General features: G+C 45.6%; 1 protein-coding gene across 2 annotated transcripts; it reads left to right on the forward strand.

The window, feature by feature from the left end:
* The first annotated feature begins 939 nt into the window (after positions 1-939).
* On the forward strand, positions 940-14,487 carry LOC124703528 (wax ester synthase/diacylglycerol acyltransferase 11-like). Of its 2 annotated transcripts, XR_007003141.1 has the most exons (7): positions 940-1,227; positions 1,327-1,923; positions 6,496-6,562; positions 6,648-6,721; positions 7,392-7,566; positions 7,842-7,979; positions 14,102-14,212. XR_007003141.1 is itself a non-coding variant. In XM_047235740.1 (6 exons), the coding sequence occupies exons 1-6, from the start codon at positions 955-957 to the stop codon at positions 14,246-14,248; spliced, it is 1,296 nt and encodes a 431-aa protein (XP_047091696.1). In that variant the 5' UTR covers positions 940-954; the 3' UTR covers positions 14,249-14,487. The 2 variants fall into 2 exon arrangements, 1 of the variants encoding a protein (XP_047091696.1); XM_047235740.1 differs by lacking the exon at positions 7,392-7,566 and having other exon boundaries at positions 14,102-14,487.
* Positions 14,488-15,256: the final 769 nt, after the last annotated feature.

A 15,256-nucleotide genomic window follows, 5' to 3' on the forward strand; every position in this document is an offset into this window, starting at 1 on the left:
ACCCCAAACAATCTTCTCCCCTATCTTCTCCACCAGATTGCGCACGGCCTCCTCCTCCTTTCCCTCCAATTCCTGCGGATCAACATCTTCAAGATCAAGAGCCAACCTCACGGTGCTATTTGCAATGTCTTGGACGCTTCCATCACTCAACTTGGCTTTACATGGAAAAAATTCGACTCTAATTGCGAATGTGCTTGGCAGAATCGGGCGCAGCATCTCCCCTGTCAATGGTGGGCAGCGGCGGCGTAAGCAATTGATCCCCCAATCGGCCCCAAATCGATAACGATAACATTAAAAGAAGGGGCGCATTACCGATTTGAAGCACCGTCTCGTCCCTCCATCCGATTCAGCCCGCGCTCCTCTCGATCCGCCCAGATACGCAGATTCTAAATCGGCAACAAAAAAGAAAATCAGGCCAAGATCCAGGGGTATGAGACTAGGGTTTTGCAATTACTCACCTGCAATAGCTCCGCCGCCGCCGAGATAGACGCTCCGCCGCCGCTGAGATGAAAAAGGGCCGCCGTCGGAGAAGAAGCCCGTGGCGCCGCCACTCGCCGCCGTTCCCAGTTCACCACGCGCGAGTCGAGCAGACCGTTGAGACATGCGGGACCCTCACTCGTGAACGGTTGACTCTGCCGTACATGGACCAGGTGGACCCCACTTGTTATAACCCTCACTGTCCTAACCTAATCGCATCCTAACTAAGTTTCTTAACCCGCGTCAGCTGCCTATCGCATGCGAGCTATTTGAAGCATAAAAAACGACGCATGGTAGCTATTTGAGCCAACAACATCGCACCGTGGAGAATTTCACTCAACTGTGTCGCATAGGAGCTATTGGCCCCCTAGCTAATCCTACCTATAAATACTGAGGTGGGACTGGATCCACACCACACATGCAAGCAACGATCATTTACCTAGCCACTCTTTGAAGTAGCTAGCTAGCCACATTAATATGGATACGAGCAATGGCAGCTCCTCAGCAGCGGCACCTCAAAGCCGGCCTCTCTCGATACGCACGAAACCAAGGGCACCAGCCGCCGGCACCGACGAATGGACGACGAACGATTCCACGGCGGAGAAGGAGCCCGTGAGCCCTACTGCAAGGCTCATGGAACCTGTATACATCGTCGTAACCATTGGCCTCGGCTCACCCTTAGACCTACCCGTCTTCACCACCCACATGGCCAGCGGGCTTCCCCGATATTCACGCTTCCAAAGTATTCAGGTACTCCTTCCAGGGAGGGCTATATTACCACCGCTATATATTATATACTCCGATTCAGACTGTTAGCCATTTTGCCGCAATCTATTGTTGCACGCACAGGTGACAGAGGATGGCAACCTGCGGTGGGCACGCGTAAAGGTGAAGATGGAGGATCACATCGTCGTCCCGACGCTGGATCCCGTGGCCGTGGCCGCTAACCCAGACCAGTCCGTGGAGGATTACGTGGCCTCGCTGTTCACGCTCCCCATGGACCGCTCCCGCCCGCTCTGGGAGTTCCACTTCCTCAACTTCCCGACTTCGGAGGCCACCTCCACCGCCATCATCCGCGTGCACCACTCCCTTGGCGACGGGATGTCGCTCATGACGCTCCTCATGTCGTCTGCAAGCAGCGCCGCTGACCCGACGAGACTGCCGGCCATGCCGAAGCAGCCAGAGCGCACTGGCGCCATCTACGCGCCGCGGCGGCCGCGCTCTTCTGGCGCCATGCCTTTTCTCGGCTGGGTCTGCTCGTATTTTGTCTTAGCCTGGAACACCATGGTGGACGTTGCCGCCTTCATCGCCACAATGATGTTCCTGAGAGACCCGCACACGCTCTTCAAGCGCTCCGACGACACAGTGTTCAACCCACCGAGGCGCTTCGTACACAGGAGTCTTAGCTTGGACGACGTCAAGTTCATCAAGAATGCCATCAACTGCGTAAGTATGGGCAGCTAGGATATTTATACTTTATCTCCCATGTATCTTTACTATCTTTATCTTTAGTTACTAGTATTATATTGCAATAGGACGTGATGGTGATTTTAGGTTTCAATTCATACGTAAACAAAACCGGTGCCTTCGTCCGCTGGATCCGTAATTCCAGCAATTGGTAGTACTAAAATAAACCAAGCGACGGATTCCTTCGTTCCTGATGCGCGTCGCCAGAAAAAGTGAGCGGTTCTGAAAGGAAACTGGACAACGTCTACGAGTAGGATTTATGTGCGGATGACTTTCCAAATTAGATGATTTCTTTAGATACTGTATAATCCAATCAAGAGAAGAATCAAAGCCAGGGAAATTTGGCTGAGGAGCGAAACATACTGGTTGTTCGATGCACTCTCGTACGTGATGTCGTCAACTCCTCATCCCAACACCCAACGTGCCTTCCGCGCATAGATATCGAGATCGAGATCCTTGCCTGTTATGGCTGCCGCTGCAGCTTAATTAGTTGTGTTTCCATGTCTACGTGCGTGCGAGATGGCGTTCATCAAAACGTGGGATCGTGGCCATCGAGTTATCCTAGCTCGGCTCCTGGTGGCGTTGGCCGTATACGTCTCTATGCTCGACGCCACCGGCATCACAATCCTCACGTTCACCGTCCAATCCACTCTGGCCGAGTTTCTCAGTGACCTCCTCCGGCTACGAGGGCCTCAGCCGGAGTGCCGGCGCGCCTTCCGCTTCACCATCCTCGATTCCTCGTCAAGATTCAAGGTCGGAAACGTGCCCACCATGATTTCTTTTTTGAAGATGAAGATCAGGAGGCGAGAACTCAGGCTGTGCCGGCGACCCGACGCAGATGGGAATAGTCATGGCAACGCACTGAGCATAGTTCATGGGTTTGACAGCTCTCTCTCTCGATCTCTCTCTCGTGGATGCAAAGTAGAGAAGAACGCGATGAACACATGAGGTTTTGTGCCGCGTACAACGTACAGCTTTTCCGTTTCTTCTTCTCCTTTTGTTCTCAACTGAAAGGGAAAACGTGACCTGGTAGTGCTCCTACCCCTACGCCACGATCCGGACATCTCGTGCCATCCCACGAAACCGATCGTGATCGATCACGACGCTATAAACACGCCACGACTGAGTCCTGATGCAACAGGCTCGTGTCTGTCTAAACTGAATGAACTGAAAAACGAATTCAAATAAGCAAACTATCCTAGTAGCTGACGACAGACAGGGTTATTCAGCTAACAATCACCCCCTTAATCATGTCATCGTCAGGCTTATTGCAGCAACGCCAATTCTGCTCCTCAGCTCCTGGAAACGGATACGCCCAAGTGCTTTCGTCAGAACATCAGCGAGCTGATCCTCCGTCCTGACGTAGTCGACCTCAAGGACTCCCTTCTCCACATAATCGCGGATCAGATGGTAGCGGGTGTCGATTCATGGAACACAGGATTCTTGACGAGTTGGATCGCCGATTTGTTATCAACCAACAGCTTCGGCGGCCTGGGATCTTCATTCAGCAGCTCCCCAATGAGCCTGCTCAGCCAGATGCCATGTGGTGGCAGCTGCGATGTACTCCGATTCGCATGACGATACTGCCACCACGCGTTGCTTCTCCGAATGCCAACTGATCGGGCTCCGTCCAAAGAAGAAGACCATGCCTGTCGTGCTCTTCCGATCATCGACGTCCCCGGCCAGATCAGCGTCACTGTACCCCAGCAGCTCCTGCCTTCCCTGTCCACGCCTGTAGGTGACGCCGTAGGACAGGGTTCCAGCGATGTACCGCAGCAGGTGCTTCACCGCTGCAAGGTGCTCAGAGGTGGGCGCCTCCATGAAGCGACTGACGTAGCCTACGGCGTAGGAGATGTCAGGCTCGTGTGTACGAGATACCTGAGCCCGCCCACGATGCTGCGGTAGTGGGTGGCGTCCACCGGTTTGCCTGCACCGATCCTGCTCAGCTTCAGGCGCGCCTCCATTGGCGTGGCGCATGGGTTGCAATCGTCCATGCCCGCGCGCTGCAGCAGCTTCTGCGCGTAAGCGGCCTGTTTGAGCCTGATCGTGCCGTCCTCCTGCTGCACAGTGATGCCGAGGTAGAAGCTGAGCTCGCCCAGGTCGCTCATGCGGAAGAGATTGGTCATCTCCTCCTTGAACCTTGTCACCTCCTCGATCGGCGTACCAGTGATGACGAGGTCATCGACGTACACGCCCATGAGTAGCAGCTCCTTGCTGCCTCCGCGGCGGTACACATCATGCTCCGTTTGGCTGCGCACGAACCCGAGAGAGTGGAGGCTAGCGTCAAGCTTCGCGTTCCACGCCCTTGGTGCCTGACGGACCCGTAGAGCGCCTTGTCCAGCTTCAGCACCTTGTGTTCTTCTCCGTCGACGACGAAGCCAGGAGGTTGCTCGACGTACACCTCCTCCAGCAGCTCACCGTTCAAAAACGCCATCTTCACGTCCATGTGATGGATGGGCCAGCCGTGGTGAGCAGCGAGTGCAACCAGCAGCCGCGCGCTCTCCATTCGAGCGACAGGGGCGAACACTTTGTGGAAATCCACCCCCTGTCGCAGGACATACCCTTTGGCCACAAATCGTGCCTTGCGCTTCACCACATCGCCATTGGAGTCTCTCTTGAGCTTGTACACCCACTTGAGATCAATGCCACGGTGCCCCGGCGGCAATCGCATTAGCCGCCAGGTCTGGTTGGCTTCGATGCTCGCCATCTCCTCCATCATCGCCGCACGCCACTCCTTGTCCTTCTCTGCTTCAGAGAAGTTCGCTAGTTCGTCTGCAGCGAGCAGGCACAGGTCGCTGCCGAGCGCTTCCGTTTCCTCACTGGCGTCGTACAGCTCCTCCAACAAGCGGTAGCGTCGAGGGGCCTCTGAAGGACACGGATGTCGCCTAGAGGGGGGGTGAATAGGCGATTTAAAACTTTTACGAGATGGGCTTAACAAATGCGGAATAAAACTAGCGTTTACTTTGTTAAGCCCAAAGCCTATATACTATGGTTCACCTATGTGCACCAACAACTTATTCTAAGCAAGAGTTCACCTATGTGCACCAACAACTTGTGCTAAGCAATACAAGCAAGTATGTGATAGCAAGATATATATAACTTCAAGCACGATGGCTATCACAAGGTAAAGTGCATAAGTAAAGAGCTCGGGTATAGAGATAACCGAGGCACGCGGGAGACGATGATTTATCCCGGAGTTCACACTCTTGCGAGTGCTAATCTCCGGTGGAGAGGTGCGGTTGCTTAGTGCTCCCGAACGCCACAAGAGGCTCACCTTGAGGTGTGGTTGCTCGATGCACACCAACGCCACAAAGGCCTCACCCCAAGATGCGGTACTCACACCACACACCGAACGCCACGAAGGCGCCTCACCTAAATCTCCGGTGACCCTCGCCACAAAGGCCTAGGTCACGGTTCCACTAAGGGATTTCCTTCGAGGCGGAAACCGGGCCTTACACAAAGATTGGGGCACACATCCACAACTTAATTGGGGCACCCATTTTTTGGTACATAGAAATATAATTTTCAAATACTTTAGAAACCGGGAGCAGTAGTGCTCATGTGCACCAAATTTGCTTCCAAATAAACCCCACTTGAAAGTAATATGAGGTTATCGTCTTCCACAACAACCAAGGGTAGAAGAGAGGCAAGCATCAATGTAAGAGGCACCATTAGCGGAAGAGTGTGCTCTCTTCTCTCCTGAATGTCCAATTGGTGTCCAACCCTCCATCTGTATCTCTAAAGACTAAAGAGGGGTCCTTTCGCCCTCTCCCTGGCCGGTTTGAAGAGCGACAACTGTTGGCAGGCAAAGCGGTTCACCCAAGAGCCCGTAGGAGCAAGGTCGGAAAAATACTTTGAGAGGGGGGCATACAAGCAATTTCTGACAAATTAGGGCTCAATCTGGCATAGTGCCCAGCCCGCACCCCTAGCTATCCTAGAAGTATATATTGGAATCACCCACCCAATCCATTAGTTAGGTCGTCGGTCAGGCTGAACCATGTATGACACTAGCTTCTTCCTTCACAACTTGTTACTTCTCCCACAACATGGATGACACTATCTCCTTCCCGAGTTGTCTCTATCCTCACGCAATCATTCCTCTGGAGTGCTCCCTCCTGCTAAGAACCATGGATGACTTCTTGGTGGATCACGATTTTGCACCATCTATCTCGGGGAAAAGGTGGCCCAAAAGGAAATGGTCCGGGATCACCCAATCTGAAATGTTGGGCGGTGAGCACCCAACGGTGAAGTCGGTGCCTCCATTATTCACTTTTTGTTTTATATAGATAAACTATGAGGAGAGACATATTGAACTCACATGGGTACATATTATTATACTGCTTATAAAAACAATGTATCAAATATGTATTTTTTATAAATATTAGGTCATTGACTCGTTGTTATCCAGTTATTCGGTCACTTGCATCAGCTGGACACATTAGTTCTAGTTAGTTTGCACTGTAGTTGTTGATGTTTAAGACTGCTTCTTTGGTTTTAAAAGATACTTCGTGTTGTGTAATTTTGTTTCTCTGTACTTTTGTTCTTCCGTAGACTGTCAATGATGTCTTAGTTGGTGCGACTTCTGCTGCTCTGTCACGGTATTACTTCCGCAAGTCAGGTAAGTGGTAGCTGCTTTGATTGTGCATTTTATCCTACCGGAAGGATATTAAACATTCGTGTAGCTTACCTTCAATTAACGTCAGGTAACAGCAACTCGGATAAAATCCGTCTGCGCTCGGTCCTCCCTGTCAATTTAAGGTCAACCACTAGCTTACAAGTAAGGTTTTCTTCATGGAGATACGGTGAAATACTAAATGCATGCCGCTACTACTGATTTTCATTTATATGTTGCTTCATGGATATTTTGAGCATTCACACAATTTTTAAGTGCAAGTTTGACCACTGCTTTTCATACCATTATGTTAGTAAAGGAATGCAAATCATGGTTTTATTAAAATCTATTGCATGAAAAGCTAATACGATTATGTTAGTAAATATTTCATGGTTTTCTGAACATATGTTGCATGAAAAGCGAATGAGATATATTATGTTGACCTGACCAATCTAAATAATGTGTGTATATTACTAGTCAGTGTCGGAGTAGCTAGTTTATTTCATTGCCCTTTTTTAAACGTGTTTTTTTCTGAGATGCAACTTTAACCAATACTTTCCACGTGATTATGTTAGTAAAAGAATATAAATCATGATCTTATAAAAATATGATGCATGAGTGCATGGCAAGCTAATGAGATGTATTATGCTCACCTGACCAATCTGAATAATGTGAGTGTATATTACCAGTCAGTATTGGAGAATCTAGTTTCATCACCCATATTTTCGGAATGTGTTTTTATCCTAATGAAGGTTTTACATCATTTTAGTACCAACTTGTAGCATGTATACTATTATTTTAATTTAGTCTGATGTTCTCTTACAACTGTGAACAGACAAATGTTAATATGATAGAATCTGGTAAGAGTGACGATGTGGCATGGGGAAATCAACTAGGCTACATCATCCTTCCATTTCATCTAGCAATGCACGATGATCCACTTGCATATATTCGCAAAGCAAAGAAGACTCTGGATAGAAAAAAGAGCTCACTTGAAGTGGTTTTCACCTGTAAGATGAGTGAACTTTTTCTTAAAATGTTTGGCTTAAAGGTATATATTTGCTTCCCATTTGTAGTTATGTTGATTCTCAAAACTAAATTACTCCCTCCGGTCACATTTAATTGATGCAGAAATTAGTTGCTCCACATGTAATTTTGTACTATGGTGGCTCCAATTAATTCACACCAGAGTAGTAAAACAAAGTGTTCAACTTGATAGACTAAGACTGCATTTATTTAGATATTGTTCATGTTTGTAATTGTTCAACTTGCACAATCCAAGCAGGCAGGCGCCTTTATCTTCCGCCGCATGTTCGCAAATACAACTATATCTTTCACAAGCATGATTGGACCGGCTGAACAAACAAATTGGTGTGGGCACCCAGTTGTCTTCATTGCACCTAGTGTTTATGGAGTTCCCCAAGTAAGTCAACCACGACCTTACATCGAAACATTCTATCATAAACCACATTAATTGTACTTACTTTTGACAATCCAAAACTGTGAAAGAACCATCAACAATGATAATCTCAAGCTTATAGACATATGAGATTGAGGGGATCTATTAGAGATCTAGTTAGATAATTGAATAAAGAGTCGTAATGTATAGCTTTTCTTGAAAACATAGTGACATGTTATTGTAGTTAGTTAATTAGCAACCATTCGGCCAAAAAGTTAATTAGCAACCACATCATGTAATTAAATATGTACTTAGAAGTTAAGGGCTTGTCTGGTTTAGAGTAAAAATGAATGAATAACATGTGGATAAAGCTTTTTCTAGCGTGACATCATTAATCTGTTTGGTACAAAGGAATAGAGAAAAGGAAAATCATAAGAAAAACTCCACCTATTTCAGCTTCAAAGGAAAAACACGGGGATTTTATGATATAGTAACATAGTAACATACTAACTGTACTCTCTCATGTGGTTTGATATAATAGCATACTAACTCTACTTTCTCGTGTGCTTTGATTTTGATTTGACCATGTTCATTAGGATTTGTGTGTGTTTGCATATCCTTGTGAACCAACCACTCAATTTAAATAATGTGTTTTCAGTCACTTGTTTTGCAGAAACTCAATTTGGCTCCCGGGTGCGTATGATCCCTCTACCATAAAAACACATTTTCAAGTGTTAATAAAAATTTACAAAAAATTTACATGTACATCTTCATAATATATGTGTATTCGTCAAGTTTCACGAAAAAATAATATTTTTTGTAGTCTAAGCGAAAAAGAGAAAATTTATCTTGTAACAAGTCTTTGTTTCAACACCAATTTTTGTCTTTTTTACACACGCCACATGACATGTCGATTTTTCATGAAACCACTTTGTGAGCGCGTAGCACATGAAGATGTACGTGCGAAATTTTTTTTTCAATTTTTTTGACATTTTAAAATGTGTCTAACATGTATTTCAAAATAAAGGGAGCATACGCTCCCATGTGCCAAAATATCACTCCCCTTATTTTGTATACATATTCCCATCATGTTTCGGTGAGTTCATATTTCTTTGTTTAGAATCATGTGTACCAAACATGTCTTCAATGCAGAAGACTTGAAGATACCCTAACTTGTAACTACGTGGATGAGGTGTACTATGAGTCTCGAACACCTCCCACCAATAGAGGATTTTGAATAATAAGAACACCTAGTAAAATGTGCGTGTTGATGAGTTTCCTCTTTTTTTGAGAGTAAATTTGAAATCAAGACCCACAAAGTGGATATTTTCGGTGTCTCTGGGAATAGTTCATCACTAAGAATATATCCAGTTGCGCCCCCATGCACCATTCTATGCCGGATTGGTCGCATGGAGAGCGCCAGCACTAGGAATAAGTTTATAGCCGGACTTATTACTGCCAGCGAACTCAGGCCAAAGTGGCCGGCGGTAAGGCCTTCCAGTGTGGCTTCACGTTAACGTCGGCGAGTTCGTTTTGAATGCGCCGGGGCTAGCTAACTTATCGTCGGTGAAGAGAGACAAAAGGCGCCGGCGATATGTTGGGCCGCGAGGCCACGGATGGGCCTCGCATTACCACCAGCGAAAAGGGTTTGAATGCGCCGGGGATAAGTGTAGTTACCACCGGCGAAAAGGTTTTGGATGTGCCGGGGGTAAAGTGGCCACCCGGGCTGAGTTTACCGCTGGCGCCCACTGATAGCTTTCGCCGGGGGTAAAGTGGACAACCGGGCTGAATTTTCCCTCCCATGCCTCCGCCCCCCAAATACGTCGAAAAAATAAACAAAAATGATTAAAACTTCAAATTTCAAAATCCTTTGACATGCATGTACCTGACGCAACCAACTTATAGGGTTTACCCGGTTAGCCAATTTTTAGATTTTTAAAATTCCAAATAGAAATATGAAAGCAGGAAGATTTTAGATTTTGTCAAAAAAAAGAAAATTGTTTTCTTTCTTGAAATTTTAGAATTTCTTTTGTTGTCAGTTTTTAATTATGTTGAATGTTTCACATTATTTTGGAATTTTTGAATTTTTTAAGTTTTTTGAATTTTTGAATTTTACTGATTTTTTATATTGTTTTTTAAATAATAATTGAATTATGCATAAAGATTATTTGAAATTCATTGTTGCTTAATATTACTTAACCATTGTTGCTTATTTTTAAAATTATTTGAAATTTAAAAAATAAAATCATGTGTTATCAAAGTCTAAGGCTTAATACAATTTATAGCATACTATTATCAAGGAGTTGCGAGCGCAGTCTTGGAAGCGTGTAGGAAAGGAATGAAGAAGTTAAGCGTGCTAAGTGTGGTGAGGATGGGTGACCGACCGGGAAGTTTGACCATGAGTATACTTTGATATGAGAATAGAGGTGTGATTAGATATTAGAGTGGAATGTCAAACAATTGAAATATCCAAGAATAGAGAAATTAAAAAAATATCAAAAAATTTATTTTCGAAATACCTTGCGTTACCCCCGGAGAATAGGCTTGGCGCCGGTGGTAACAAAAAAGCACCGGCGGTAACAAATACCACTGGCGAATTGGAGAAGGCGCCGGCGATAAGTTGCAGTTACCACCGACGAAATAGTAGGCGCTGGGGATAAGCGCTTACCATCGGCGAGGTGGTCGCCAGCGAATGCGAATGCGCCTGCGGTAGGCCTTTCTGGTGCGCCGGTGGTAAGCAAATTCCTAGTAGTGGGTAGCCGTTGTATCGGGGGCTTCTCTACCTAGCCAGCCTCCGAATAAAGCACCCCAAATTTTATTTCCCATTTACATATTTTTTTTTTCGAAATGGGGAACCCATTTACATATATGAAGACACACTTGGATAAAGGCCATCGGACAAACTTCCATTTTTCGTAAGTTTGGATTATTTTGAAGACATGCATCATGTTTAATTTCTTCACTTTGTTTTGCTCTTGAAACATCCTTAGTGCATCAATCAACTAACAAAAAAGAGACACATCAATACATGATAAAATTTTAGTATGAAAACTGAACAAGTTTTAGAGCATTTACTTGATCCTCCATGTTCTTTCCACTCTTGGGTCTTCCGCGAATTTGCTCAAGGTTTCCATAGAAATTGTTGCAAGCCTTTTGTATAATACCCAACCTATGTGACAAACCCAACTCATTGCGTATCATGTGAGTGTGCTTGAACTCATTGAAGAGTTTATGCTCGTCAAATTGGTCTTTATCATGTTCCAATATTTTTCAGACATTTGTTGGGCACGGGTAATTGGTTGAAGGCTTAAGGCCTTCCAATATTCGGTGGGGCACTCCTCCTCCAAGGCCTTCCATCTTGAGCCTTGGCTCCCACTTTTTGCTCTTGATTTTCCTTCTAGTCTCAACATCGATGGTCTAACCGTTTCCTCTTCCTCCTCTTATTTTTCGTCATCACTTTGTGTATCGGCAGCGGTGGCCTCCATTCCACCATGGATCATTTGACTCAAGATGGTGTCCTCATTCTATGAATGCAAACACAAGAATAGGTCTATTATCATGCTATGGACATAAAACACAATGTGCCTTGGTTCTGATACCACATAGGCACCGGGTGTCATTCTGTGGAACATGTTGCTAGTGTCCTAGCTGGCATCACCAAAGAGGTTGCGGACAGCTGACAGGGTTCACAATGCGACCTCGTCGAACAGAAGTGTCCCATGTTGCATTGTCCATGATCCAAAGTAGGGGTTGTTGAGGTTTATGACAATACCGCCATCTGAACAATGGTGGCAGTCATGGACAACTTGGGAAGGTAAACCTTGATAACTATGTCGTATTGTCGACTTCCTAAAAGTAGGCCGATGAAGACAGTGACATGCTCCTTGAATGGCATGTCGTGGTGCACCCTTCACTACCACCGGTGACATGGCTGTTTTTGTTGGTGCTACAGTTGAACCATTTGTTGAAGGCAGCAATGGTTGTTGCTACCTCGATCACCATGTTCTTCATACTGGTGATTCCACAATGCTCCTTGCAATCGGTGGTAAGCATAACCCTCCTTTTATAGTCCCCCTCTCACGCCTCCAGTGGCATCCCCTCCAGCCGTTTCATGGGCTTGAGCTTTTTCCGAGGTTTAACAAAGGGCGTCCTTGGTGGCATGGCGATGAGGTCAAGCGAATTACGTTGGTGGCGGTGGAGGTGGAAATAGGAGGGAATGGAAATGGTGGGAGGGAGAGGGGAATGAATTGGTGTGAAGGGAGAGTTGAAATTGGGTTTTGGTTGTGTCTATGACAACACTAGCCCACCATTTCTTTATGGTTGTGTTCGGCGCTCCTAGGCGACTTCCTATGGGACGGGGCTTGGTTGGGAATGCCCGACACTATATTGGGTCGCGCTAGTGCAAAGGAGGTTATTAGGGCTACAACTTGATGCCAAATTTGTGTTTTGCACCCCAATATCCCTTTAGCGGGCTACAGAGAGGCTGAGAAGCTTTAAGTAAATCCACAAAAGGACTTACCAGCTTAACTCGGGTGCGCATACGCAAATGACCGACAAGCTAAATTAAGATCATTTCCTTGGAACAATATAAGTAAAACTTGATCGCGGAAAGGAAAATAAAATGGAAGTAACCCTATAAAACTATAATAACAAATATGCCGCCATATTGTATATTTCAGAATTGCAAATTCTTCACTACCTGAGAATTAACTTAGTGCTCAACCAAGTCCTACATTGTCTGATTTGCTTTACGTTTGATTCATCTATGAGTTGTAGGTTGGGTTGCAACGAAGATTCTATTCTTTTGTGGCTAAAATAGTAAATTTATTCAACAAGATGGGTTACAAGTCCATCATGGTCTAGATCCGAAAAAAGAGCTTCAATCCTAGAGCCTAACCAAGTAGCAATGTGGTGTTATAGTCTTGCAAAGTTTGCAATACTATGGCTAACCCTAACCTACGATTGTTCTGCTTTTACAAAAACGCACTCATACCCTTGACTAGTTAACAACTTAATCTGATGAACCCCACAGACTTCACAACATCCACCCACTTTGAACAACCAGTCTCATTGATAATAAGAAACCCACTTCTTATTAGAGGCACCTCCACACATGCGCGGAGTTCAACTTCAAAAGGTGAACCACAATGTGCCAAAAAACCGCAGGATGTGAAGATGGGGAAATCTCGGTCATCACATAGAGCCATGCAAATACGAGCTGATTTATCTTCAATATGAAAAGATATGTCGATGGTGAGTTTCACCAGCCCAATGGTGGACTAGACCAGGGCATATCATGGCCCTTTTTCACCTCGTATAGAGCAGGTGAAGGACCAACTGTTGCTTTCCCTTAATCAACAACTCAATGGAGGTGTACATGGAATTTTGAATAAACTTTAGGTAATTAGATAGGAACCTCTTAGAGATTTCGATCGGAGGGATGGACTTATCATGTGTCACCTCTTTCCGAATGAACCATGCACGTCATGCCACCAACAGCGTCGTGTCAACCATCTGATTTGGTATATGTTTAAGCAATGATTGGAAACAATGGTATGGATAGTCATGAAGTACATAATATGTTGGTAGGTTCCAGATTGTTCTCATATCATTCCACAATGCACATGTGTGGGGGAAGATGTCGAGATAATGGGTGACCTCCTCCGATGTTGCACGAAGATAATACAAGTGACAAGTAATCTGCATATTGCGGTGCAGTTTGTTTGTCTCTGTAGCTAGCTAGAGCATTCGATGCCCCCTTCCACGCAGGTATACAGGCCCGCCGCATTCTTGCCCAACCAGGGTCAGCTTTAGCACTGGAATCCGGAATAGCACACTAGTCAGGATGGAGTGCAAGACCCAACTTATATGCAATGCAGACTGAATGGACACCAGATGGCTCCAGCTGCTATGCAAGCACCATCAAAATCAATTGGTAGAAATAACATGCGGACCAAATCTAATTTCCAGCTGCCATCCTCATCAATCAAGACCTTGTGCTTCATGGCCCAGGCTTATCGTGAGTTGTAATATAGGTTATAACTAAGATTCGATGACTTTCCGTAACCAAAAAACTAAGTTAATTATCATTCGTCGGAAAAATAGTCACACTCTTTGTATTTATCGATAAGATTTTTCTTTTGCAGGCTCTGATTATGCACTACCAGAGTTATGGTAGCACTATCAAGGTGATTCTATCTGTCGACAAGGAAATATTTCCGGATTATAGTCAACTTCTAGATGACTTTGCTGTCTCCTTCAGGTGCATCAAGGATGCAGCCTCCAAGCTTTAATATTCATCAAGAAAGAGTAATTCCCAAATAATTTTATAATTTTACTTACTCAAGCTGTATAATGCTACCACTATATACTCCTATGTATTCGATGAATGTATAGCGAAGCGCTACATGGTAATTACAACCATAAACACTACAAAATTACGGTTGGAATTCAAATACATTGAGCGCACTGTTATTGTTGGATAATGATGTATCCAAAGGGAATTTGAAATGCAATTTCTATATCAGGACCATGCAGAAGCTTTTTTTTCTTTTCAGGAACGGGTGAACCTTATTACAGTAATTAAGGAGGAATGTGCTTAAAAATTACAATCTTGCATGCTCAGTCTCAGTGTGTAGCCGGACCATATTTTTGAAGCAAGAGGCAAAAGCTTTGCCTTTTATATTGATATAGAAGGAGCAAACATGACACGGCCTAAGCCAAAACAGAAACAAAGATACAAAAAATCAAAGCCAGGGCTAAGAAGTGATTTCAGCTAAGTGTTTTGCGCCGGCAGCGATCCAGTTTATGCCCTCGTCCTTAATCCTCTGCATAAGCGCCAAAGGTGTGGATGCCTTGTTGTTGAAGACCCTAGCGTTCCGCTCCTTCCAAAGCTCCCACCCGATAAGAGTGACCGCGGTCTGTAGGCCTTTAGGATAAGCCGATGATGAGGCCGTGATGGCATGCCAATACTGGAGAACTGTGTCCCTTCTGGTTCCCAGGTCATTAAGCAGAGAGGGGCAGGAAAGCCGGGAAGGGCCTGCTGCCAGATTCTTCTGGAGTAACGGCATTCGAAGAGGATGTGCCTGGTGGTCTCCGGCTGACATCTGCAGAGCTGACAGGTCGGCTGATGCGGCCAACCACGGATAGCCAGGCGGTTAGAGGTCCACAACCGATTCTGAACCGCAAGCCAGGCGAAGAAGCAACATTTGGGGGGGTGCCCAAGTCTTCCAGACAATCTGCTTGAAGGAGCAAGACGTGGACCCTTAAAAATGAGCGGCCGACCCCGCGGAATACACACC

This window comes from Lolium rigidum, chromosome 3 (genome assembly GCF_022539505.1).
Source record: "Lolium rigidum isolate FL_2022 chromosome 3, APGP_CSIRO_Lrig_0.1, whole genome shotgun sequence".
In the NCBI taxonomy this organism is placed as follows: Eukaryota; Viridiplantae; Streptophyta; class Magnoliopsida; order Poales; family Poaceae; genus Lolium; species Lolium rigidum.

What these genes read in the sequence shown, in the direction of transcription:
- LOC124703528 (XM_047235740.1), top strand. Translation starts at nt 955, where the DNA reads ATGGATACGAGCAATGGCAGCTCCTCAGCAGCGGCACCTCAAAGCCGG. An exon ending in TCAAGAATGCCATCAACTGC is followed by an intron (nt 1,924 to 6,495) that starts GTAAGTATGGGC and finishes GTTCTTCCGTAG; the next exon opens with ACTGTCAATGATGTCTTAGT. An exon ending in GGTCAACCACTAGCTTACAA is followed by an intron (nt 6,722 to 7,841) that starts GTAAGGTTTTCT and finishes CAATCCAAGCAG; the next exon opens with GCAGGCGCCTTTATCTTCCG.